At 44.3% G+C, this 22,432-nt stretch overlaps 8 protein-coding genes across 10 annotated transcripts in view; 7 read left to right on the top strand and 1 right to left on the bottom strand.

Annotated features, from left to right (window-relative positions):
- Nucleotides 1-17,670, bottom strand: part of LOC120901318 (putative zinc finger protein 735) — a 31,081-nt gene extending 13,411 nt beyond the window's left edge. Inside the window, exons 1-5 of one of the 2 annotated variants that reach the window (XM_040309162.1) lie at nucleotides 17,576-17,670; nucleotides 17,244-17,473; nucleotides 16,401-17,180; nucleotides 15,382-15,533; nucleotides 14,893-15,314 (exon numbers count right to left, since the gene is read on the bottom strand). In XM_040309162.1, the coding sequence (XP_040165096.1) occupies nucleotides 15,077-15,314; nucleotides 15,382-15,533; nucleotides 16,401-17,180; nucleotides 17,244-17,473; nucleotides 17,576-17,579 (1,404 nt within the window). In that variant the 5' untranslated portion in view covers nucleotides 17,580-17,670 and the 3' untranslated portion in view covers nucleotides 14,893-15,076. Of the gene's footprint in view, nucleotides 1-14,892; nucleotides 15,315-15,381; nucleotides 15,534-16,400; nucleotides 17,181-17,243; nucleotides 17,484-17,575 lie in introns of those variants that run through there. The other variant, XM_040309163.1, reaches the window with a different exon arrangement.
- LOC120901326 (zinc finger protein 14-like) lies at nucleotides 982-3,196 on the top strand. The gene is made up of 4 exons (XM_040309173.1): nucleotides 982-1,173; nucleotides 1,262-1,978; nucleotides 2,071-2,222; nucleotides 2,306-3,196. Exons 1-4 carry the CDS (start codon nucleotides 1,036-1,038, stop codon nucleotides 2,553-2,555), a joined length of 1,257 nt encoding a protein of 418 aa, XP_040165107.1. The 5' UTR covers nucleotides 982-1,035; the 3' UTR covers nucleotides 2,556-3,196.
- LOC120901341 (zinc finger protein 57-like) lies at nucleotides 4,644-6,014 on the top strand. 2 transcript variants are annotated; one of them, XM_040309194.1, is made up of 3 exons: nucleotides 4,644-4,903; nucleotides 4,976-5,674; nucleotides 5,735-6,014. In XM_040309194.1, exons 1-3 carry the CDS (start codon nucleotides 4,766-4,768, stop codon nucleotides 5,885-5,887), a joined length of 990 nt encoding a protein of 329 aa, XP_040165128.1. In that variant the 5' UTR covers nucleotides 4,644-4,765; the 3' UTR covers nucleotides 5,888-6,014. The 2 variants fall into 2 exon arrangements, with proteins under 2 accessions (XP_040165128.1, XP_040165129.1); XM_040309195.1 differs by having other exon boundaries at nucleotides 4,657-4,903; nucleotides 5,756-6,014.
- LOC120901339 (zinc finger protein 572-like) lies at nucleotides 6,092-9,361 on the top strand. The gene is made up of 4 exons (XM_040309191.1): nucleotides 6,092-6,195; nucleotides 7,760-8,171; nucleotides 8,264-9,052; nucleotides 9,137-9,361. Exons 2-4 carry the CDS (start codon nucleotides 8,034-8,036, stop codon nucleotides 9,257-9,259), a joined length of 1,050 nt encoding a protein of 349 aa, XP_040165125.1. The 5' UTR covers nucleotides 6,092-6,195; nucleotides 7,760-8,033; the 3' UTR covers nucleotides 9,260-9,361.
- LOC120901317 (zinc finger protein 37 homolog) lies at nucleotides 9,674-11,988 on the top strand. Its single transcript, XM_040309161.1, has 4 exons — nucleotides 9,674-9,851; nucleotides 9,924-10,937; nucleotides 11,012-11,160; nucleotides 11,234-11,988. Exons 1-4 carry the CDS (start codon nucleotides 9,714-9,716, stop codon nucleotides 11,562-11,564), a joined length of 1,632 nt encoding a protein of 543 aa, XP_040165095.1. The 5' UTR covers nucleotides 9,674-9,713; the 3' UTR covers nucleotides 11,565-11,988.
- On the top strand, nucleotides 12,049-14,898 carry LOC120901323 (zinc finger protein with KRAB and SCAN domains 1-like). Its single transcript, XM_040309170.1, has 4 exons — nucleotides 12,049-12,984; nucleotides 13,048-13,845; nucleotides 13,929-14,077; nucleotides 14,170-14,898. The coding sequence occupies exons 1-4, from the start codon at nucleotides 12,847-12,849 to the stop codon at nucleotides 14,405-14,407; spliced, it is 1,323 nt and encodes a 440-aa protein (XP_040165104.1). The 5' UTR covers nucleotides 12,049-12,846; the 3' UTR covers nucleotides 14,408-14,898.
- Nucleotides 17,671-17,706: 36 nt separating the features above from the next.
- Nucleotides 17,707-19,329, top strand: LOC120901331 (myoneurin-like). The gene is made up of 4 exons (XM_040309179.1): nucleotides 17,707-17,915; nucleotides 17,993-18,736; nucleotides 18,809-18,960; nucleotides 19,070-19,329. Exons 1-4 carry the CDS (start codon nucleotides 17,772-17,774, stop codon nucleotides 19,131-19,133), a joined length of 1,104 nt encoding a protein of 367 aa, XP_040165113.1. The 5' UTR covers nucleotides 17,707-17,771; the 3' UTR covers nucleotides 19,134-19,329.
- A 1,110-nt stretch (nucleotides 19,330-20,439) lies between these two features.
- On the top strand, nucleotides 20,440-22,336 carry LOC120901336 (serendipity locus protein beta-like). The gene is made up of 4 exons (XM_040309188.1): nucleotides 20,440-20,613; nucleotides 20,689-21,477; nucleotides 21,550-21,698; nucleotides 21,770-22,336. The coding sequence occupies exons 1-4, from the start codon at nucleotides 20,473-20,475 to the stop codon at nucleotides 21,801-21,803; spliced, it is 1,113 nt and encodes a 370-aa protein (XP_040165122.1). The 5' UTR covers nucleotides 20,440-20,472; the 3' UTR covers nucleotides 21,804-22,336.
- The last annotated feature ends 96 nt before the right edge of the window (nucleotides 22,337-22,432 follow it).

Below are 22,432 nucleotides of genomic sequence, written 5' to 3'. Positions count from 1 at the left end.
CGACCAAAATCAAACCAATTTGATTTTTGTCTGGCAACATTTTCTATTTACCTTGGTCATGGTAATCGGGTGTATGAAGTGGCACAGCAGCAGTGTGCGTTTTGCTGACATCCGCTAAATTTGGATTTTAAGCACTTATAATAATTTTTTTGGTGTATATATTATTTTTCAACTCTTTATTCAACAATTGAATGATAAAAAATAAACTCTGAGCTGTTAATTGACTAATTTTTAACGTTAAACAATGTCAAAGCGAAATGTTGCCAGCAACATTCATAGACCACCTCAGCGATATGTTTCCGAACAACAATGTTGCGCACAACAACATTAGACCGCTGCCTTACGCGGATTCGGAGATACGCGGTTTTCTAAATTTGACACATTAAATGTCAAATCAGTACAATTTGCTTCAAGTTCTGTATAAATTGCATTTTTGCTAACAAATGGAAACCGCTTAAAAACCAAAAATATTAGAATTTTCTGCACAAATCACATCAAATGAATGATAAAGTGTATAAAAGTACTAAATTAAATCAAAATCGCTTTGGATCAGTGTTGCCACCGCCCTCACTACATTAAATCATTTGGGAAATGGTTTTATGACTTCTCGGTCGGTACATGCGGTCCTCGAGATCCACGGTCCACGGTTAATGGGGTTCGAAAACGGCTGCAAAATATCGAGTATCTTGAATTTCCGCGTAAGTCGAATCTCGTGATTTCCAAAATATCACTAAAAATTATGATTATACAATTAGGGGGTGGTTTGAGCCACTTAAGATTTGAACCTTTTGAAATGGGTTTCAAAATTCGATAAAAAAAGGAAATTATTTGGCAATGTACAATTGATGTGTGAAATTAGTACAATTTGCTCAAATAACTGTCAAATTTAGAAAACGGGGTATCTCCGAATCCGCGTATATGAGGTACCGTGTATCTCGGAGACCGCCTGTACGGATAAATCGGTATTTCTGGTCACTCTGACTATTCGCATCCAGTGGCGTTGTTTATCAACAAAAACTACACTGCGGCTAGAAAATGGAAAGCACTGCGGCCGAAATATCGAATATTTGCAGATTTTGTCTGTGCCAGAATGAGAAACTGCTCATCCCGGTGCGGAAAACGCTAAATTCTTCACTCGACCTGGACGACCTGGCACGGTTCACCGGAATCGAGGTAATGTTTGAACGCCCAAACCGAACCTCCCAAATCGGTCCCTAATTTCGGTACGCCCGCCTTTCTTCCCATTCTCCGGCTTTCCCAGATAAGCACGGAGCACTCTGCCCTGTACGTGATGTGTCTCGAGTGTACCAGCAGGCTTAAAAAATCGGCCGACTTTCGGAACTCGTGCATCAGCAATGACGCCCTCTTCCGGGAGCTGTTTTCCCTCCACAGTGCCGAGCCGGGCGAAGCCGAGTTCGTCGACGACAGTCCCGCGCATATCGTCAAGACGGAAGCGTTTGAAATTGAATTTGTCCTGCCGCAACACGACGAACAGACAACCACCGACTACGAACAGTCCGAGGAGGGGCAGGAACAGGAAGAGCGGCTAGATTCCGGTGCATCGGACGGCAGGGAACAGGCCGAAACGGCCAGCTGGGAACAGTGCGTCGATAGTGGGGTGACAATCAAAGCGAACAGTTTCAGCGAAGAGGAGGAGTACATTGACCAACCGTCGCCATCGACGAGCGAGCAGAAAACGAAAGCTGTTTCCCGGCCGCGCGGCACCAAACCAACGCGCACGGGCAACCGCGCCAAGCAGCTGTGCGGGACGTGCGGCAAGCTGGTGAACAATTTACCACGCCACATACTGAGCCACAGGCAGGACGCGAAACGAGCGTGCCCTCACTGTCCCGTGGAAATGGTCGATCATTCGAATCTCCTGCGGCACATCGAAGCAGTCCATCTGAAGAAGATAGTGAAGACGTGCGAACAGTGTGGCAAAGGGTTTACGCACAACAATACCTACAAATCGCACATGGTAAGGGCTGGTTAGATGACGGTGGCGCAATGGGAATAGTGAGCGGAGATTGTGTGCCTGCAAAAATCATGCTCTACTTCTTTATTTTGCAGCGTTCCCACCATGGTATAGGCGATACGCACAAATGTAACGTCTGTAAGAAGGAATTCAATCACCCAGGCGGCTTAAGGGATCACTTTAAGCGGTTCCATAGCGATGAGTACAACTTCAAATGTGCGTTATGCGGGAAACAATTTAAACTGAAGTAAGTGTATGAACAAACCCATATTTAGACAATTTCGACGAACAGCAACGAGTAACGATCGTGCGTTTTTTTTTTGCCCCCAGACAAGAACTCAAAGTGCACGAAAGAGTGCACTCCACCGATCAGCCCTATGCCTGTAGCCAGTGTCCAAAGCGCTTTAAAAGTGGATTCGCCAGAAAAACGCACGAACTGACGCACTATGGCATTGTTTTCGGCTGTAGGATTTGTAAAAGGTCGTACCGATACAAATCGCTTCTCACGATGCACATGAAAAAGATGCACCCAGAAGAGGTGGCAAAGGATGAAGATGCGGTCAAACTAGAGGCCCAATAGAATGGCATCGGGATCTGGTCAAATATTCTGCCGCAAACCTAGGTGTTTGCTTTTCCAATATGTTTAATGCTAATTGACACTGCTAAAATTCAAATTAAACTTTCGTTTAGTTGTTTTTGCGTACAAAATTGTGTAGATTTTTTTTTTTGAAGATCGAAGAAGAAGAATTGATTATGTAATTCATTCAACATACTCTGCGAATCAACCATACGCTTTTTCCCACATTTTTCTTGTAGCGACACAGGTTGCGCACGAATCTACTAGGTTCGTTTACAATATACGATCGGAGCTATGTTCTCAATGGCTTACTGTACAAATGACTTCACTCAATGGACACGGAGCAGTGACTGTTTTGGCATGTTTTAACACATTCTCTGATGAAACATGGTTCAACTCCGGTGCTGTTTAGTTTAGAACCGGAAATTGTAAAAAAAGAACTAATCACGTTGTCCATTTTAAACTGCAAAAGAGTCGAATTGATATTTCTCATGACGTCCAGCATACGACGAAAATGATGACTATCCGATGCATTCAGAGATAAACTTAAATTCTTTTTATAAATTCATATTTTGCATTTTAATGTAAAAATAAATTCCTTAGAGATAAATAACGGTCAGACTGATGCTACCAGTGAAATCAAATTTATATTGCCTTTAATTGATTCCAAAATGTTCCTTGTCCTCGAAACTAATACAAAATCCATTTCAGGACTAAAATTATCTTTTTTTAAATCTGTCTGAGACTTGTTTGTTTTGCAGTTCAGTTTAGACCCAGGAACGTCTTGTCCGAAAACAGAATATGGTTGGACGAAATGGATGGCAATGGATCTATGCAGTAGTGATGGGTAATCCGGAGCGGAGTCATGGATCAACTCCGACTCCGGTGCGCAAAATATGACTCCGGCTCCGGATCATAACTAGATTCGACTCCGGATCAGTCCGGATCACTCCGGATTACTCCGGATTACTCCGGATCACTCCGTATTACTCCGGATCACTCCGGATCACTCCGGATCACTCCGGATTACTCCGGATCACTCCGGATTACTCCGGATTACTCCGGATTACTCCGGATCACTCCGTATTACTCCGGATCACTCCGGATCGCTGCGGATCACTCCGGAAAGCTCCGGATCACTCCAGATCACTCCGGATCAGTCGATGAGACGGAGGGTTTTCCCGTACGCACCCCTCTCCCCCCTTGCTAAACAGTCCGGAGCAACTCCGAGTCCGACTCCGAGGGGTGCCGGAGTCGGATCAATCCGACTCCCGAAAAAAATTGTATTTACCCTTCACTACTATGCAGTAGTGCTGGGAAAAACAAAGATTTCGTAGGAATCGATCCTAACTAGTTCCGAAGTTTTCTAGAATCTGATAGTAGGTCCGGAATCAATTTCCGGAATCGATTCCGGTATCGGATTTAGCTATGAAATCAGAATCTGTTTCGAACCGGAGTCGGTTTCGGCATGTCCATAAGAATAGGCGTTTGGGTTCAATGATACTACGTATTGATAGCCGAAAAGAATCAAAATTTACTTATAAACGATCCTTTCTCATGGAGATTCTCGAAGTGATTTCGCTTCTGAAACTTCCTATTTCAATTCAAGAACTAATTCTCGTTCCCAACCTAATTCAATTTCTGGAGTCAATTCTGATTCCGTTACCAGAGCAAATTTGCGATTCCCAGGTCGATTCCAATTCCTGAGTCGATTCTGACTCCGGAACCGATTCCGATCCCGGCTCCGGAGTTAACTCCAGAATCAGCTCCGGATACGACTCCGAAAACAGCTCCAGAATCGGCCCCGGACTCGACTCTGGAATTGAATCCGGAATCGACTACAGAATTGGATCCGAAATCGGCTCCCGAATCGGCTCCGCAATCGACTCCGGAATCGATTCCAGCATCGGAATCGGTTCCGGGATTGATTCCGAACACGGAATTGGCATCGGGTAGGTCCGATTCCGAGCTCCCACCACTACTATGCAGCATCTAAAAATGAAAATAACATGAGCATTTTTGCTCTGTAAACCCATATTTTTTTTTGGCAAAAGGTCCGTTCCTTTCGCTACATCGGCCACAATTTCTTTTTTTCAAAAATTATTGCTACTTGGGTAACGGTTTTAATGACATCTGCGATTTGAAACGGTTGACGTTTTCTCCTTGCATTGCAATTGTTTGTTTACCATCAGTGCCGCCGGATTCCGCCTGCGATGGAGAACGCACCGCAGCAAACGGTTTCTGTTTGTCGGTTTTGTTTGTGCGAGGACGCAGAAAAACTCATCCCAGTGCTGGAGACAATCAATCCTACGCTTACAGTTGACGATGTGGAACACTGCACCGGGCTACAGGTATCTCTGACCGAGTGACTCACAGCGAGGATCCCGTTGTTGCACCATAACATGGCTTTTCTTTGCTTACAGATCGCAACGGACGACGAGCTAGCTTCCTGCGCAGTTTGCCTCGAATGTACGGACGCACTGAAATGTTCGGCCGACTTTCGCCGTACCTGCATGTACAATGATTCCCTGTACAAAGAGATGCGGTTAACGCGGCTTACTAAAACGGACGATTCATGCGCCTTCGATTTGGCGGAGGAGTATTTGGAAAATCCGGACGAGACTGCTGGCGAGCTGCAGGCAGTTGCCCTGAAACCGGACCAAGAAATCAAACTTGAATACGTCGACGAGGAAGAGATTTACGGGAGGGCTATACGAGTGTTATCGACCCATGGTGAGGTTGGCTACTCTGCCAACTACATTGAACCTGGCGAAACGAACCCGGAAAGTGATGAGGCGTACTATGCAACACCTCCAGCGAATATACCGAAGTACCAGCAAAGCAAAAAAGCTACGCACACCAGCAAAGAACGCAGAGCGCAGAAAATGAAGCGAAAAAAGTCACTGTGCGATATGTGCGGCTCGATCGTGATCAACCTGCAGCGGCATACGCTAAATCACACGCAGGCAGTAATGCACGGCTGTCCCTACTGTCCCATCAAAATGACGCAGAAAACCAACATGGTGCAGCACATTGAAACGGTGCACTTTAAAACGATCGCCAAAACGTGCTGCATTTGCGGGAAGGGCTTCGTGCATCACAAAACGTACAGCTATCACATGGTCAGGGCAGGATGGACGAAACCGTACAGACGGGACAAAGCAAGCAATTTAATGGGCTAGTCTGTTTGTTTTCTCTTGCAGCGTTCCCATCATGGCGATATCGACACGCACGAGTGTAAACTTTGCGCTAAAACATTCACCCATGCCAGCGGACTGAAGCAGCATATTAGAAGGGCCCACAGTACTTACAGCAAAACGGAAAAAGTGTTTTAGATGGAAAACGCTGCCGTATTGCCACCAGCAGATCATCTTCTTTGAGAACTTTGGATTATTAAATTATTTTGTACGAAACAGAACCAACAAACTAGATAAGTAAATTAATTTTATATTAATCCAATAATTTTGTTTGGAATAGCTAGATTTTTTCATTACTTGTCGTCTACCACAGTGCGAGCGTCCACACGTTCCGTCCAAAACAGCCAAAGTCATACAAAATCATGAAACAGTCTGCTCCATCGCGTTCCAGCGTCCGCCCGACGTTTACCAAACCGAACCGAATAGTTGTGCTCTTGTAAGCATGTGTGCGTATCAGGTAGCAGTAGTTGTAATGCTTACCTGGCGTTTGCCGCTGTGATACCGAGCGAGACGCATAGGCAACGCATTTACCCAAGCGCCACAGATTAAGCTTAAACGACTGGGACATCAAATATCCATAAAAAAAAACCTAAGCTCCACAGCTGCTCTTGTTTGCTCAATAGATGGCTCCACTGTGTTGCTATCTGCTAAACGAAGTCTTTTTAGATTTATTTTAAGTTGAGAGCTTAACTCTGAGCCAGTTTAGAACCCGTTTAGTGGTCGTATATTGGATTTGTGGCACTTGGGTAGAGGACATACATCTGATTCAGGTTCATGAATCCGAATGCATATTTGAAATGATTCAATGAATCTGAATCTCGGTTGCAAAGATTCATGAATTTTCTAAGATTCGTAAATCTCAAAGATTCGTGAATCACCAAAGATTCCAAATCCGGGAAGGGATCCAAAGATTCCAAACTACCCGACTGCGTGGTACTTGCCAAGAAGTTTCGAAAGCCTGTGTAGGGTGGCATGACCACGTAGGTTGTTACGCCAAGAAGAAGAATAATGAGAAGCTCTATGATTCATTGGAGATGTATGAATCGCTAGAGATTCATGGATCTTTTGAGATCCATACATCTTTTGAAATGCATGATTTTTTCGAGGTTCATCAGCCTTTGAATCCTTGATATTCAGGAATCCTTAGAAATTCATGAATCCTTGGAGATGCTTTAGAGATACATGATTCTTTGAAGAGTCGATTCGAGAATCGAATCACTCATCACTGATGTTTCATATGAATGAATCTCAACGAAAGATTCATCCCAAGCGCCACAGATTAAGCTTTTAACGACTGGAAAATTGAATATCCATAGAAAAAAAATAAAAGCTCCACAGCTTCATTGGTTTGATCAATAGATGGCGTATTAAAACTAATCATTATATTGCTATCCTTTTCTTGCAATGTGTTTCGACAAGTTTCACCTTATCATGACCTATAAAGCCTTCCCAAGCGCCACAGATTAAGCTTAAACGACTGGAAAATTGAATATCCATAGAAAAAAAAAATAAAAGCTCCACAGCTTCATTGGTTTGATCAATAGATGGCGTATTAAAACTGATTATTATATTGCTATCCTTTTCTTGCAATGTGTTTCGACAAGTTTCATCTTATCATGACCTATATAGCCTTCTAACTTTACGAGCAAAAATCTATTTGAATGGTCGTATGGTCAGATACGTGGGTATCAACACCAACGACCTTTACTCAAATCTCACTTGCTTCAGTGCTGGTGGTTTCCGTAGGAGTTTAGTATTTAAACAATCGTATCGCCGTTCTTGTTCTAGCGATGGATAACTTCAATGCGAAACCATACAACAATACAGAGGAAATGAGAAAGCTCTCCTCCAAGCGATGAGGCTCAACTGGTTGGGGTAATCCCACCAACAGAGAGCGCCACCAGCTTTTTTAGCCGTTTAGTGGTCGTTTAGTGGATTTGTGGCACTTGGGATGTAGCCCTACACTACTACCTACCATTTGAAATTTCTCAAGAAACTGTCCTATTCCAGGAACCTTACATGGGAGCTCCAACTCTCAACATCTCCAGCATGCAACGACGAAATGGTGCTAGAAATCCAATTGGATTGAACTGTGGAAAATGATCAGAATTTGCAAAATGATCTACGAAGGACAGTATTCTCGAAGCAGTACTTTATGCTACACCCTGTGTCCGAACGTACGTGTGTGCGTGATTTCATTTGTTATGATCCCCGCGCGATTTGACATTTGTCCTGGCATCGCATTGTTGTCGTTCCATGTAAACAATTTTATATCTTGTTCGGGATGGCGAACAGTTTGCAAGAAATATTGTACGTCTGTCGGTTTTGTCTTTGCGAGAACCAGAAACTGCTCCTGCCCTTGGTAAAAACCTTCGACACTCTACTCACAATCGAGGATGTGCAACGGTTCACAGGAATACAGGTGAATATCGTGCGCTTGATTTTGATCACCGCGGTCTACCGCTGCCCTTCGCGTCATGTATGAACCTAATCTTGATTGGCTCTTTGGTTTAGCTCGATGCGAATAACCTACAGTACGCAATTTGTCTCGAATGCATCAATCAGCTGAAAATCTCTGCCGACTTCCGGACGCGCTGCCTGAGCAACGATGCACAGTTCCAGCAGCTGCACGACTTGCTGGTTGCAAGCGCGAACGACATTGAAACCAAAACAGAGGACGGGAAAAGCCAACTGTCCGATCTTGACGAACCATATATGATGGCTGAGCTCGACAATTTCGATGATAGATCGACGGAGTACAGCATCAACGATCCCTTCCGTAGGGTGCAAGGGGAATGTTCCTTCCTGGAGGAATACTTGCTAGACTCAGAATCCGACAGTGTAAGGGTGGATGGCGGCCGCAGGATCAGCACTACCAATCGCAGCAGCAGAACCGTTTCCGAACGCATTGCGAAAGATGACGAACATTGGAACTCTGCCAACTATATCGCACCCGGTGAAGCGTTAATCTCGGACGACGACGGCGTGTCGGACCCGGAGAACGGTGAATGGAGCAGCTATTACTGGCCATCCAATCCACTGATCGTGCCGTACGAGCGGGAACGCGGCAAGCGAAAGCTGCACCTGTGCCATATCTGTGGCATCTTCGTGAAGGACTTTCTGAAGCATGTGATCAACCACGAGGACGACATCACCGAGGCATGCCCGCATTGTCCGGTGCGAATGAAGCAGAAAACTAACATGATAGCACACATCCAAACGGTGCACCTGAAAACGATAAGCAAAACGTGCGAAATATGTGGCAAGGGGTTCATTCACCATAAAACATACAAATATCATATGGTAAGTGTTGCCAAAAACGGACTTGGAAATCGTCAGCTTTCTTATGCATTTATTTATTTATTTTATATTTCTTCTCTCGCACAGATGTCGCATCAGGATGAAGGTGGAACGTTTGAGTGCAAAGCGTGCTCGAAAACATTTACCCATTCAAATGCACTGAAGGATCACTTCAATAGGTTACACAATATTGCGAGGAAACAAAAATAATCCATATCGTAGTGTATTGGGTGTTTTCTTCGCGAAAGCGCATAGCTTAGCATTTGTTCTGAATTGCTATGAATAAATTAACTCGAAATTTGCCCACCTTCATTCGGTCTTGTTTTCTGCAGCGGTGTATTATTATTTGCTTTTAAATAATTTTCAACAATTTTAAACCGAATCAAAACATTACATTCTGATCATAACAAATGTTCAGTGTATATTTCTACCTAGATTATTTATACCACTTTTGCGTGCATCGTTATCGTACTACTAGTGGCTCTTCTATATTCCTATTGTATTCTAAAAATCCTATTGTAAAGAAAGTTCAAATGTTTTGCAAAGCCAGTCGAACGTCAAAATAGGCCCTTTTTGCATCTGTGTGCGTATGACACCTTTTACTGTCATCCTCCGTCCGGGCCCTGTTCAGTTTGTTTACAATCATATTCTGTAGCAGCTCCCAATGGCAAACGTTCAGCCAGATATGTTGCATTTGTGTCGATTTTGCTTGTGCCCCAATAAGGAACAAACGATCGTTATCGGTAAAACCTTAAGCTTTACCTTTACAATCGCTGATGTTCGACGGTCTACTGGAGTTTCGGTACGATAGTCAGCTTCTCACCCCATACAATACTGTTGAAAGCATTGGAATCAACTGAATCCTTCCTTTCAGGTGAGCCGGCAGGATGCATTAAAACTTAGAATATGTTTTAAGTGTTTGGGCAGCGTGAAAAGTTCTACCGACTTTCGGCACGCATGCATACGCAATGATTCCACCTTCCGCGAACTGAGCGTTAGGGCATCTTCAAAAGAAGAACCGGTCACTAGCGCACAAAAAGAACCGGCCGCTAGTACAAAAGAAGAACCGGTCACTAGTGCACAAAAAGAACCGGTCATTAGTGCAAAACAAGAACCGATCAAACTCTTATTCGTACCAAACACACCCGGCGCAGATCCGTTGGAGTTGAAAATTGAGATTCTCGTCGATATCGATAAAGACATTAAAACTGAACCGCTCGAGGATGATACAAACATAACTGGACAGGATTTGAACGCAGCAGTCCCGGTTAATAACATACCCAATGCAAACATACCCGATATAGATCCATTGGAAGTGAAAGTTGAGACTCTCACCGATAAAGATATAAAAACAGAACCGAAAAAGGAGGCCACAACCATAGTCGGACAAGATTTGAACGCCACAGTCCCATCCGAAAAGGTCGCAGAAGAAGAAGAGTACAAAGCACCGTACTCGGCCAACAACGTCGAGTTGGGTGAACCGTTTTCCGATGATACTGACGATGAGCTCCGGAAGCGGAAAAGAAGACCTCGAAGTAGCAAACCAGAAAGTTGGGAAAAGGTGTCTGTTCCCTCAGCAAAAGCCAACAAACAAACGCCATGCGACAATGGAGGTGGAGCATTGAATCCTTCCATGCCCAAGAAGCGTAAACATTACAAGCGACCCTTAACGCTGTGTGAGATTTGTGGCAAGGTAGTGGCCGATTATAAGGCACATATTTTAACCCACAAGGAGGCGGGGTATTCGTGTCCCTTCTGTCCGGCTAAAGTGGCCCATCCCGCAAATTTTGCGCGCCACGTTCAACAGGTGCACGAAAAGCGGATCGTAAGGTCTTGCGAATTGTGCGGCAAAGGATGTATTGCTACTAGTTCCCTTGTTTCCCATATGGTAGGCTGTTTTGCGTGTCTTTTAATTAAATCAAGATATATTACCGTATACATTATTGAATCGTCCTTACGCAGCGATCTCAGCACGGCATTGGAAAACTCCATGAATGCAGTATGTGCTCTAGCAAATTTAAACATCCAAGTGGATTGAATATGCACATTCGAAATGTCCATCGTAGCGATATGCATACGTGCGAGACTTGTGGCAAGATTTTTAAAGTTCGGTAAGATTATTACGCAGCTTACTGCAGCGGAAAAAATAAATTTACAACATTTCTCTGATGCATACTGTTGTAGAGAGGCGCTGCGCAGACATTATCGAACTCACTCCTCGGAACAACCGTACGGGTGCAGACAATGCACGAAGCGTTTCCGATCTTCGTACGCCAGGACGATACATGAGCTTACACATGCTGGCGTCGTTTTTCGCTGCACGCACTGCGATAAGTCGTATCGGTACAAATCTCAACTCATGTTACATCTGCGAAAAAGCCACCCTGAAAGTCAGACAGCTACAGAGCGAGCAAGCTCCGAAGAAGTGGAGCAAAACCCAGAAATTGAGGTGCCGATCAAAGATGAGTTCCCAACCCGAAAGAATGTACCATCGAAGAAGAAAAAATCTAAGTAGGGAAAATCAATTAAAATAAGGACATCTACTGTTTTCTGGACTGTGGCGTGGCTATTTCAGTGAGCTCCGCTACTTTTATTACGCCTCATTATTTTACATACAGAATGGTTTTGAGACATGTACAAATCAACTTTTAGTTGTGTCTATCTAAATGTAGAACAATAAAATAAAATAAAGCTGCTCTATAATAATAGATGATTAAACTAGTGGGATATATGGCCTAAGTAGCCGGTCCTAAACAAGTTTGAGGTTGGAAAAAAAAAGTTTTTTTTTCATACGCGGAGTAGTATGATGAAGGCCCAGGAAGCTGGATTCTCATACTGAACCGGGTAACAACCTCCCACACTAGAGAAGAAGAAGAAGAAGATTAAACTAGTGATCTGCTCTCTGGAGCGCACCCACGATTCCAATCCTACTCCGGTTACAGGGTTTCCACGATTTATTGGTTGGTTCCCAATATTTTTTGAGCTCATCTCACGATTTATTCATCGTATCCCACAGATTTTTAATTCGTTCCCATAATTTATTGGTATCGTCTGATTGGATATTAATGCAATTGAACCAACAAATTCTGGGAAACGACAAACACATCATGGGAAGATACCAAAAAACTTATAGGAACCAACCAATAAATCGTGGGAGACCCTGCATTGTTAGCCCGATTCCAGTTGGAGTTACCCGGAGTTGGAGTCACCAGGAGTGGGAGTCGCCCGAAGTCGACGGGAAACAGAATAAAACTGGAGTCAGCACTGGATACACTTCGTAAAAGAGCTTTGTTTATAGGATTAGCGCTTAGCGACCACAGCAACGACCGAACCCGGCTGAATGTGACTCTAGTCGAAGCCAACCGACTCCGACTCCGGACGACTTCGATTCCAGTCGACTCCAACTCTGGAGTCCTTGGTTGACTCCCACTTCAACTCCGACTCGAGACGACTCCTGATGACTCCGATTCCTGCTCTGGACGACCCCAAGCGGCTCCCGATAATGCTGGTCGGGAATGGGGTCCGAAATTGTTTGAGTCGAATCAGAGTTGTCTTCGGATTTTTGTAATTTAAATTCTGGATCGATTTCTGGGAGCGAAAAGGCAGTAACTTGTAAAATGTTACGAAGTGATGCATACAGGGTTTTGCAGGGTATACCCGCGAGTTGGCAGAGCAATGTGCATTTAAAATTGTTTACAAATCATAAACTCCGTATAGCTTGGATATACCGACCTTGGTAGATGTTGACATTTGTTCCACCGACTTTGTTTACCAACAAATCCTGATGCTGGTTCCAAATGGCGATCGTTGCACAGGAATTATTATCTATTTGTCGGTTTTGTTTGTGCCAGGAAGAGAAACAGTTGCTGCCCATTACAAAAATAATACACCCTTCACTAACAATTGAAGATGTACGACGATTCACTGGTATACAGGTAAGATAAAGCCATCTTCCTAACCCAAACAGTACACGACTACATTTGAATCTTGCTTTTCAGCTACATCGGAACGATGCGTTACGGCTAGTAATGTGTTTAGAATGTTTCGACAGTCTCAGAAGATCTGCCGACTTCCGGAATGCATGCATACGTAACGAACCCACCTTCCATCAGATGTGCATTGGGCCATCTACCAGTGACAACCACGGGCTGGCTAAAAACACACAGGATGTAGATCCGTTGGAGGTTCAAATAGAAGTTCTTCGAGTTGAAACTGAGCTGTTCGATGAGGACACGTTTGTGAATGGCAATCAAAATACAAGCACCGTCCCATCCCATCAAGAAATTGCGACAAAAAACAATGACCAGTACTCGGCCAACTGCATCGCCATAAACGAACCGCCGGCCGAAAGGCTCACTGTAAGGCAAGCTCCCGACAGCGAAAAGGAAACACCACATGACGATGATTTTACTTGGCACGAGAGCGAAACAGACCCAGCACGAGATGGGAAGCAAAAACTCGTTCGCAAAAAACGTCCCAATAGAAAAAGAGCAGGTGCCGAACAGATCAAAAGAAGGGACCCTGCACGCGAAGCAAAGTCGTCGTCCACAGGTGGTCGTAGTACACGTGTGCTTTGCAGCATATGCGGGACGTTCGTAAGCAACCTGATTTTTCATCAAAACTATCACCACGCTAAAACGTCCATCAAGCTTTCCTGCCCACACTGTCCGGCCAAGATCACGCATCAGAAAAACCTGACGCGACACATCAATACGGTACATCTGAAGATAGTGGAGAAGACGTGTAAAATATGCGGCAAAGAGTTCACCACTAATAATAGCTACGTGTCCCACATGGTAAGGAGATATATCGCCCGCTGGGTCATGTAGTCAGGCCATTGAATTGTCCGATGCATTTCGGAACTTACATTTCTTTGCAGGACTCACAGCACTACACAGGCGAGCCGCTCGAATGCAGCGTGTGTGGGAAGAAGTTCAGACACGCGACCAATCTGAGGCGCCATACATATGCAGTGCATAATGTAAAACGATATTGCTGTGGGATTTGCGATAAATCATTCAAATCAAGGTAAAGTTGCATCGGGTCAATTGTGATTCTATTTCTTGGTGTGCATGTGGATTTTGGTTTTGTTATCACGTTGCTTTGTATTGATTTTACAGCGGACTGCTTAACATCCACCAACGCGTTCATTCAGACGCTCAGCCGTACGCGTGTACCCAGTGCCCGAAGCGTTTCAAAAGCCGGTTTGCAAGAAAAACGCACGAATTGACACACAGTGGCGTTCTGTTTAAATGTACGCTTTGCGAAAAATCCTACCGTTATAAATCGCTGCTGAGCATGCATATGAGAAAGATGCACCCGGAGGAAAACACGCATAATGAGGAAGAATCAATATGAGCGGCGGTTAATCGATGCAATGCATTGAGCATATGATTGGTACGATAAGCTTTTTCTTCTTATTTGGCGCAATAGCCGAGGTGATCTAGGCATCCATTAATATAATTGGCAAACTGTGGCATAGATGAATACATGATAGATAGAATAAGCCCTTTACGGACATAGTTGTAAGTCGTGCTAGTTGACGACTGTACCACAAGACCCTCGTTTAAGTTACATTAAGCAAGAAGAAATATACAAAGCTTCATAATATTTAAAAATATAAAACAATCTTTAAAGAAAGGTTGGAGTAGGCATCATGTTGGCAATTAATAAACATAAATTAAAACCTATTTTTACAATTTCTAACGTACCTGGAAAACAAGAGCACCCCTTTTGAAAAATGTAAAACTATCAGAATTATAGAATACCGGAGAATTGAGAAATGTACAATGTACATGGTTACAACAGGTACAATCGGTAATTAATATAGAAGGTTTACTTACGGCATTACTGCTCGAGAACTGCTAGGCTGCCAAATCCTCCGGTGTTCATATCAACCGATTCAACATTAGGTTTGTTCGGATTGCAAAGGATATTATCTTAGTTTTGCTTTGATGTAGTGCGTTGTACCAATATTCATAAATGATCGTACAGCATACACCACCCTAGAGATATTCCCTTAAGTACTTAGTCACTCGCTGACGAATTTTCCTCCACTTTAATCCGGTGAGTTCGTGTAACGTGTGTACAGAGCTGCGTTCTGTACCGATAGGACTTATTGCAGAACTTGCAGTCAAATTTGACGCCACTGTGTGTCAGCTCATGCGCTTTTTTAGCTTCACCGCTTTTGAACTGTTTGGGGCAGTGCTTGCAATGGTACGGTGTGTCCGTTGAGTGTACCGCTGCGTGTCTTTTTAATACACCCCTGCAAAACGAGTTCGTTTATCGCATAAGAGCATGATTTACTGGTTGTATAATGGTTTGCAACTTACCGGTCGTTAAACATCATGCCACAAATAGGACACACACATTCGCTGCCAGTGGAATGCTTTCTTTTCCTATGCTCTCTCAAGTTGCCAGGATACTTGAACACTTGCGAGCACAATTCGCATTTGTACGTTTTTCCGATGTTGTGTTTCGTGAGCTGAAGAAAAAAATGCACGATGTTATGAAAAACAGAATTTAACCCCCGCTCCAAGGATTTTGGACTACTCTTTGGACCACTAGTTCCGCTCGGAGTCAGAGTTGTGTGGAATTGTTCGAAGACGTCCGGAATCGTTCGGAGCCGTGGGGAGTCGTTCGAAGTCAGAGTCATCCGGAGTCGTCCGGAGTCATCATGAGTCGTTTGGAGTTGTCCGGAGTCGTCTGGAGTTGTCCGGAGTCGTTTGGAGTGGTCCGGAGTCGTTTGAAGTCGTTTGAAGTCGTCCGGAGTTGTTCGGAGTCGTTAGGAGTTGTCCGGAGTCGTTTAGAGACGGAGTCGCACGGAGTCGTTCAGAGTTGTCCAGAGTCGGAGTCATCTGGAGCAGCCCGGGTTCTTCTGGAGTTTTCTGGTGTCGTCTGGAGTTTTCCGGAGTCGTTCGGACTCGTTCGAAGTTGTTCGGAGTCATCCGGAGTCATCCAGAGTCGTTCGGATTCATCCGGAGTCGTTTGGAGTCGTTTGAAGTCTCCCGGAGTCGTCCGGAGTTGTCCGGAATCGTTTGGAGTCGGATTCGCCCGCATTCGTTCGTAGTCGTTTGGAGTCAGAGTCGTTGGGAGTCGTCCGGAATCTTTCGGAGTCTTTAGGAGTCTTAATCATCCTGAGATGTCCAGAGTCGTCCGGAGTCGATCGGAGTGAGATTCATTCAGAGTTGTCCAGAGCCGATCGGAGTCAGTTGGACTCAACTCCGGACGACTCCAGACGATTCCAGGCAACTCCAAACGACTCCAGATAACGCTGGACCGAAATTATCGAAGCCGGATCGGAGTCGGTTCCGAATTTTTGCCAACTTTCCCCACTATCACTAATTCTTACCATGTGCCCCGTATAGACACTCATGTGTTTAAACCCTTCGCCGCACAATGCACAGGTTTTTATTATCTTTTTCATGTGCACGGACTCGACGTGACGCAGCAAGTTGCTGGGGTGTGTCATTTTAGTTGGGCAGTGAGGACACTGGTGATTTGCTTCTTGTTTATGACTTACAAGGTGAACCGAAATATCGGCTACCGTTTTGCCACATAAATGGCACAGCACTTTCCGACGGTCGTACTTTTTGCGAACCTTTCCTTCGACAGATGAAGATGGCAAATCCTCCGGTTCACCGTTCGGTGGCTTTCGTTTCCGGGGTTTTCTAGTTCGCCTAGTATTAAGCGAATCCGTCCCAGCACGGTAATTCATTATCCTATGTGATTCAAACGCATCGTTCTCCTCGTTAGCGTCTGACATCGGTTCACCTAGTTCGATGTGGTTCGCTGAATACGCCTCCTCGGCTGCCCCTTGTGTTGCGCCATCGGCACAGAAACTTTCATTGACAATGCTGCGTACGAGTTGGTCCTCATCGACCGGTTCCAAACTATCTTCTTCGTGGTAAATAATCTCAAATTTTAACTCCAGAGGATCCGCAGAGACTATTTGTTCACTGTGGTCCACGGGTTTCGTCGGATTCCCTTTCCTACAAGCAGCTGCTTCCGCGCTCAGCTGACGGAAGGTGGAATCATTGCGTATGCAGGCGTACCGGAAGTCGGCAGATTTCTTAAGACTACCCAAACATTCGAAACATATCGCGAGCCCGTTTGCGTCGTCGGGGAGTTTCTGAAAAGTGCGGTCGAAACGTAAGCGTATTGTATGGGCGTTAGGAAGAATGAACTGTTTTACCTGAATGCCAGTGAACCTTCGTACATCCTCGATTGTTAGGGAAGGGTGCAACGTTCTTGAAATGAGCATCAGTTGCTTCTCCTCCTGGCACAAACAAAATCGGCAAATATTCGAATTATCTCCCGGTATGCTTGCCATTGCGGGATTGTAGCATGATTTGATTGGTAAACAATACTGACAGGAGACGGCCCGTCGATGAGAACCAAAGCGAATGCACACACACACACACACTGTTGCAGCAAACCCAAGGTGCGTTAGTTTAAAAACGGTTAATTAGCCAATAACGGCATGTTTTCTTAATCAGAAACGTGCGTTTACAATGATTTACTTACTCATATGCAAGATTTTCTCAACTCGATAAGCTTGGCTGGCTAAAAATACTTTTCTGTTGTTGCTTGATTAAAATCAGCAGAATCAATACGAACTTCAGAGCCACCCTGTACAACTTCGATGTTTGATGTTTGGATAACTTTTGACATTAGCGCCTCCAACGCTTTTGGGATATCAACAAACCGAAATTGCTCCAGGATGGCGCAGAACACCGATCTCAAAATAATGGTGAATTTTTGCCGATTTTGTCTCAGTGAGGACGAAAACTACTTAATTCCGGTGCAAGATGTATTAGATTTTGAGCTTACCATCGAAGATTTATTCCGTTTCACCGGCATACAGGTAACCGTTGCGCTTCGTGTACCAACCCTTAATGTCAGTATCGGTGAAGATTTAAATAAATTGCATTGCCTTTGTAGCTCAACGATGAACACAAAGCATCCTGTGTGGTGTGTCTAGAATGTACAAACAAGCTGAAAATATCGTCCACCTTCCGGAACGCCTGCCTGAAAAACGATGCGCTCTTCCATGCCCTGTGCCGTGTTGTGTTCGACTCCCACGTTCAACAGACGTACGATGAAACGGTCGAATATTTGGAAAGCGATTTTGAAGGGGAAGCAAACTCCGACACCTACGCCGAAGACGAACCAATCGCAACGGACATTTGTCCTAGTGAAGATGGCTCGAGTCCACTGCCAAGTGCCGTAAAAGAACTCCAGCACCGTACGCAGCCCAGTAGCGTGGTTTCGATTGCGAGCACCATCGAGGAAGCGAACAGTGAGGACGAGCTGTTTGGATATTCGGCCAACTACATCAAGCCAGGCGAAATACTGTATGCAGAGGATGTGGTGCACCGGTCGTACGTCGATTGGAACACCAGCCTCAACCCGAAGCACGCTCCCACCGCTCCCCATCCGAGAGAGCGCGGAAAGCGAAGACTGTACATGTGTGAAAAGTGCGCCCTCATTGTGAAGCACCTGCCAACGCACATGCAAGTACACGAGGAGACGGCCACATTCGCCTGCCCGTACTGTCCGGCCAAAATGAAGCAGAAAAACAACATCTCCCAGCACATACTACAGGTGCACTACAAGGCCATCTGCAGGACGTGCAAAATATGCGGCAAAGGCTTCGTTCACCACAAAACGTACCGATATCATATGGTTGGGTCGTGCTAGCAGAGCAAATTGCGCCGGAATGTGCCAGTAACAATGTATGCTACTTTTTCGTTTCAGCTTACCCACGAGGGTGAAGGGAAACGGTTCGCCTGCCAGGATTGCTCGAAAACGTTCCCGAACGCCATCTACTTACGCGACCATTTTAATCGAATCCACAATGCGGCTAGAACGGGGAAGACGAATGGTGAATCGGGACCCAAAATGCCAAGGTAAGCGACCGAGTTTCTGCTCTCGATAGGGCTGAAACTGGATCGAAGCAGAGATTTTACAACAGCAACAAATATTCAAATGATACCAATTACGTGCACATTTTTGCAGGAAAAAAAGAAGATTAAATGCTGTCCTAGTAAGCAAGTACGAAACATCATCTGATTCAGAGTGAATCTGCCCTTCAGACTAAGTGATGTTAGCATGATAATTTGAAACGGTTTTCGCTAACGAGCGATGCTAGATTAAAGAGTATGTAGGGCTCTTATGTTCATTTGAATTGATTTAAATTATATGACGGTTGTATGCTCATAATAGCTCAGTGAATTAAAACCAAATTAAAATAAATCTTCTCACTTGCTTTAATGTTACTTTTAATGATACTAAAAACTGTTGAAAAATAAAACTGAAAAACCAGTAATCGATAGTTTCATTAATAACTTGCCATTATCTTTGCTTTGCCGATATAGTGAGTGATTTTACCTTTTTATGTGATCCTAGCCTCTCTTGTGATGAAGAAAGAGTGTTGAAGAGTGCATATACTTATGCTGCAAAAAAATATGTGTATCAAAAGGACCACAAGGAGCAGCTATGATTGTGTTCCCTGTTTATAGCCAAGGTATGTAAGTGAGACGGTAAGCGATGCAAGCACTAGTGTTGACTAGTGATAGGGACTCGGATTTGGACCTACCCGAATTCGGTTCCGTATTTGGAATCAATTCCGGAAGCCGACTGCGAAGGCGACTTTGAAGCCGATTCCGGAGTCTACTATGAATCCGGAATTGAATTCGGAACCACAATTTGCTCCGGAAACAGAATCAGAATTGACTCCAGAAATTGGCATTTGTTCCGGAATGAGAATCAAAATTGAAATAAGAAGTTTCAGAAGCGAACTCAGTCCGGGAATCACCATGAGAATGGATCGCTTTCAAGTAAATTTGAAATTCTTTGCTGCTATCGATGTGTTCATTGAACCCATTATACAGGGGCGGTCCCATTGTATAGTCGTCAACTCGTAAGAGTTAACAAAATGCCCGTCATAGGTTCAACCCTCATATGGACCGTCCCACCGTATCAAGGACTCACTATCCGGCTGCGTGGTACTGAATAAAATCTCGAAATCCTGTATATACGTCGGGCATGTCGGCGTAGGATGTTTACGCCAAATAGAAGACCATTGAACATTAGAAAACATTATTAGAGATCAATTGGAGATCACTAGAGATGCCAAAACTAATTGCGATTTCGACGCCGATTCTGATTTCGGCCCGAATTTCGACCCAATTCATACTCCAGAGGCGATTCTAATTCGAGAACCCATTCTTATTTCGAAGTCAATTCCGGAAATTATTCCGTTTTTGTTCCGGACCTATTATCCGGAATCGATTCCAGAAAACTTTGGAACTAGCCGGAATCGATTCCAACGAAAACTTCATTTTTCCCATCACTAAGTTTGACATTCCATTCAAGGCGCACTGTGTTGTTTACCAACATTCCACCATTCTGCAGCAGCGATGGAGCGTGCCGTTCCGGAGGAATTAATAACAGTGTGCCGGTTTTGTTTGTGCGAGGACGATGATTGTTTGATTCCTATCGAGGATTTACTCGACTTTGATATTACAACCGAAGATATAGAACGATTCTCCGGGATAGAGGTAAGCGAGATGGTTTGCTCTACCTCATACCGCAGCTGTTTGTAAACAAATGATAAATTTTGCTTGAATTTGCAGATAAACGACGACAACAAGGCAACGTTCTCAGTATGTATGGACTGTACCAGCAAGCTGAAAGTAGCATCCACCTTCCGCAACACGTGCCTCAAAAATGACCCGCTTTTTCGCGATCTGTACCAAGTGCTGGTTGCTAGCGGCAAGGAAAGGCTACAGAAAGTCGTCGCTCGTATCGAGCTATCGGATACAGACGATGGAATGGACGATGAAGACGCTCAAACCAAACCGGTGGTGATATATCTAAACGACCCCCTGTGGAAACCATCGAAACAAAGCGTACCGGAAGTACCTCCCGAGCCGAAGCTGCCGAAACGATCAGTCGAAATCCCGGCAATGATTACGGATGACGACGATGGTACCCAGCACAGTGAAGCGTTTTCGTGCGCAAGCACCACCGATGAGGTTGTGTGCGATGGCGAGCTCTTCGCGTACTCGGCCAACTACATCGAGCCGGGCGAGGTACTGTTCGACCCGAACGAGATGTGGCAGATGTTTATCAATTGGGGCGATAGCTTAAACCCACCATATCCCGAGGTCCGTGAACTGGGCAAGAAAAAGAAAAAGCGCTACCTGTGCGACATATGTGGCATTTCTATGAGTTGCATTCTGCGCCATTATGACAATCACAGCGAGGAGCAAATACACAGCTGTCCCCACTGTCCGGTAAAAATGAAGCAAAAGAGCAACATTGCCCAGCACATACTTACGGTGCACTTGAAGCAAAATACCAGAAAGTGTGCAATATGCGGCAAGGGCTTCATTCATCACAAAACGTACCGATATCATATGGTTAGTATTGGATAGCATGGTGCAGAATGTGTGAAGACAATTGAAAATGCTATCAAACATGCTTCCTTTCAGCTTACTCACGAGGGAGAAGGAAAAAAGTTCGAATGCCCGGACTGTGAGAAAACGTTCCCGAATGCAATTTACCTAAGAGATCACTTCAATCGGCTTCATAACGCAGCGAAGGCGGCGAAGAAAACGCAACCAGCCAAAAAAGTGAGAAGGTACGCTTCTATAGTAATTTAAAACATTTAACTTATCAATTAGCTATTAATAATTTTACATACCTTTTTAGGAAAAGAAACCAGCCCCAAATAATGGCAGCATAGCTTCAGACAAACATATTTTGATCTGTTCAAAGTGTTGTTCACCTGAAGAGGAGCTGGCTCCTCAATTTACTCCAGGTTAGCGGGCTCTCAATGCTTTGGAAATCTCATCCTTCACGGTGGTTTGGTTCGACTATCTCCTTTAGTTCGAACGTTATTTTTCTACCTTTTCACGAAAAGGAACAATTCTAGGGGCAACATATGTTGGCTCAATATCAATTCAAGCATAGGATAAGAAGCAGTTTCCAGAGTGGGAAAATATCATTTCATGCTAAAGTACTTGTTCCTGAAACATGAAATATTTAAGATAACTTTCAGGATCGAACTACACTCGAGTACAGTTCCCCTCACACAAAATATTTACTGGAGCCATGACAAAACAAAATCAAAACAGAAAATCCTTCAAGCTTTTTACTGTTGGAAAGTGCTTAAATGTCTCTTTCAAGTATAGTTATACGTAAGTAAGTTAGTAAGAAAGTATGTGTATTATAATAGTGTGTAAATGAATAAAAAGTTCAGATAGCTTTGAATACAAACGAATTAAGTATAAAAAAAAAAAAAAAACAAATTAAAAAAAATATCCACCCACCATCTACTCGGGAGATCTTGCTCGCAAATTTCTTGGTCGCAAA

Source organism: Anopheles arabiensis, chromosome 3 (assembly GCF_016920715.1).
Source record: "Anopheles arabiensis isolate DONGOLA chromosome 3, AaraD3, whole genome shotgun sequence".
NCBI lineage: Eukaryota > Metazoa > Arthropoda > Insecta > Diptera > Culicidae > Anopheles > Anopheles arabiensis.
This window is presented reverse-complemented; position numbering and strand designations above follow the sequence as displayed.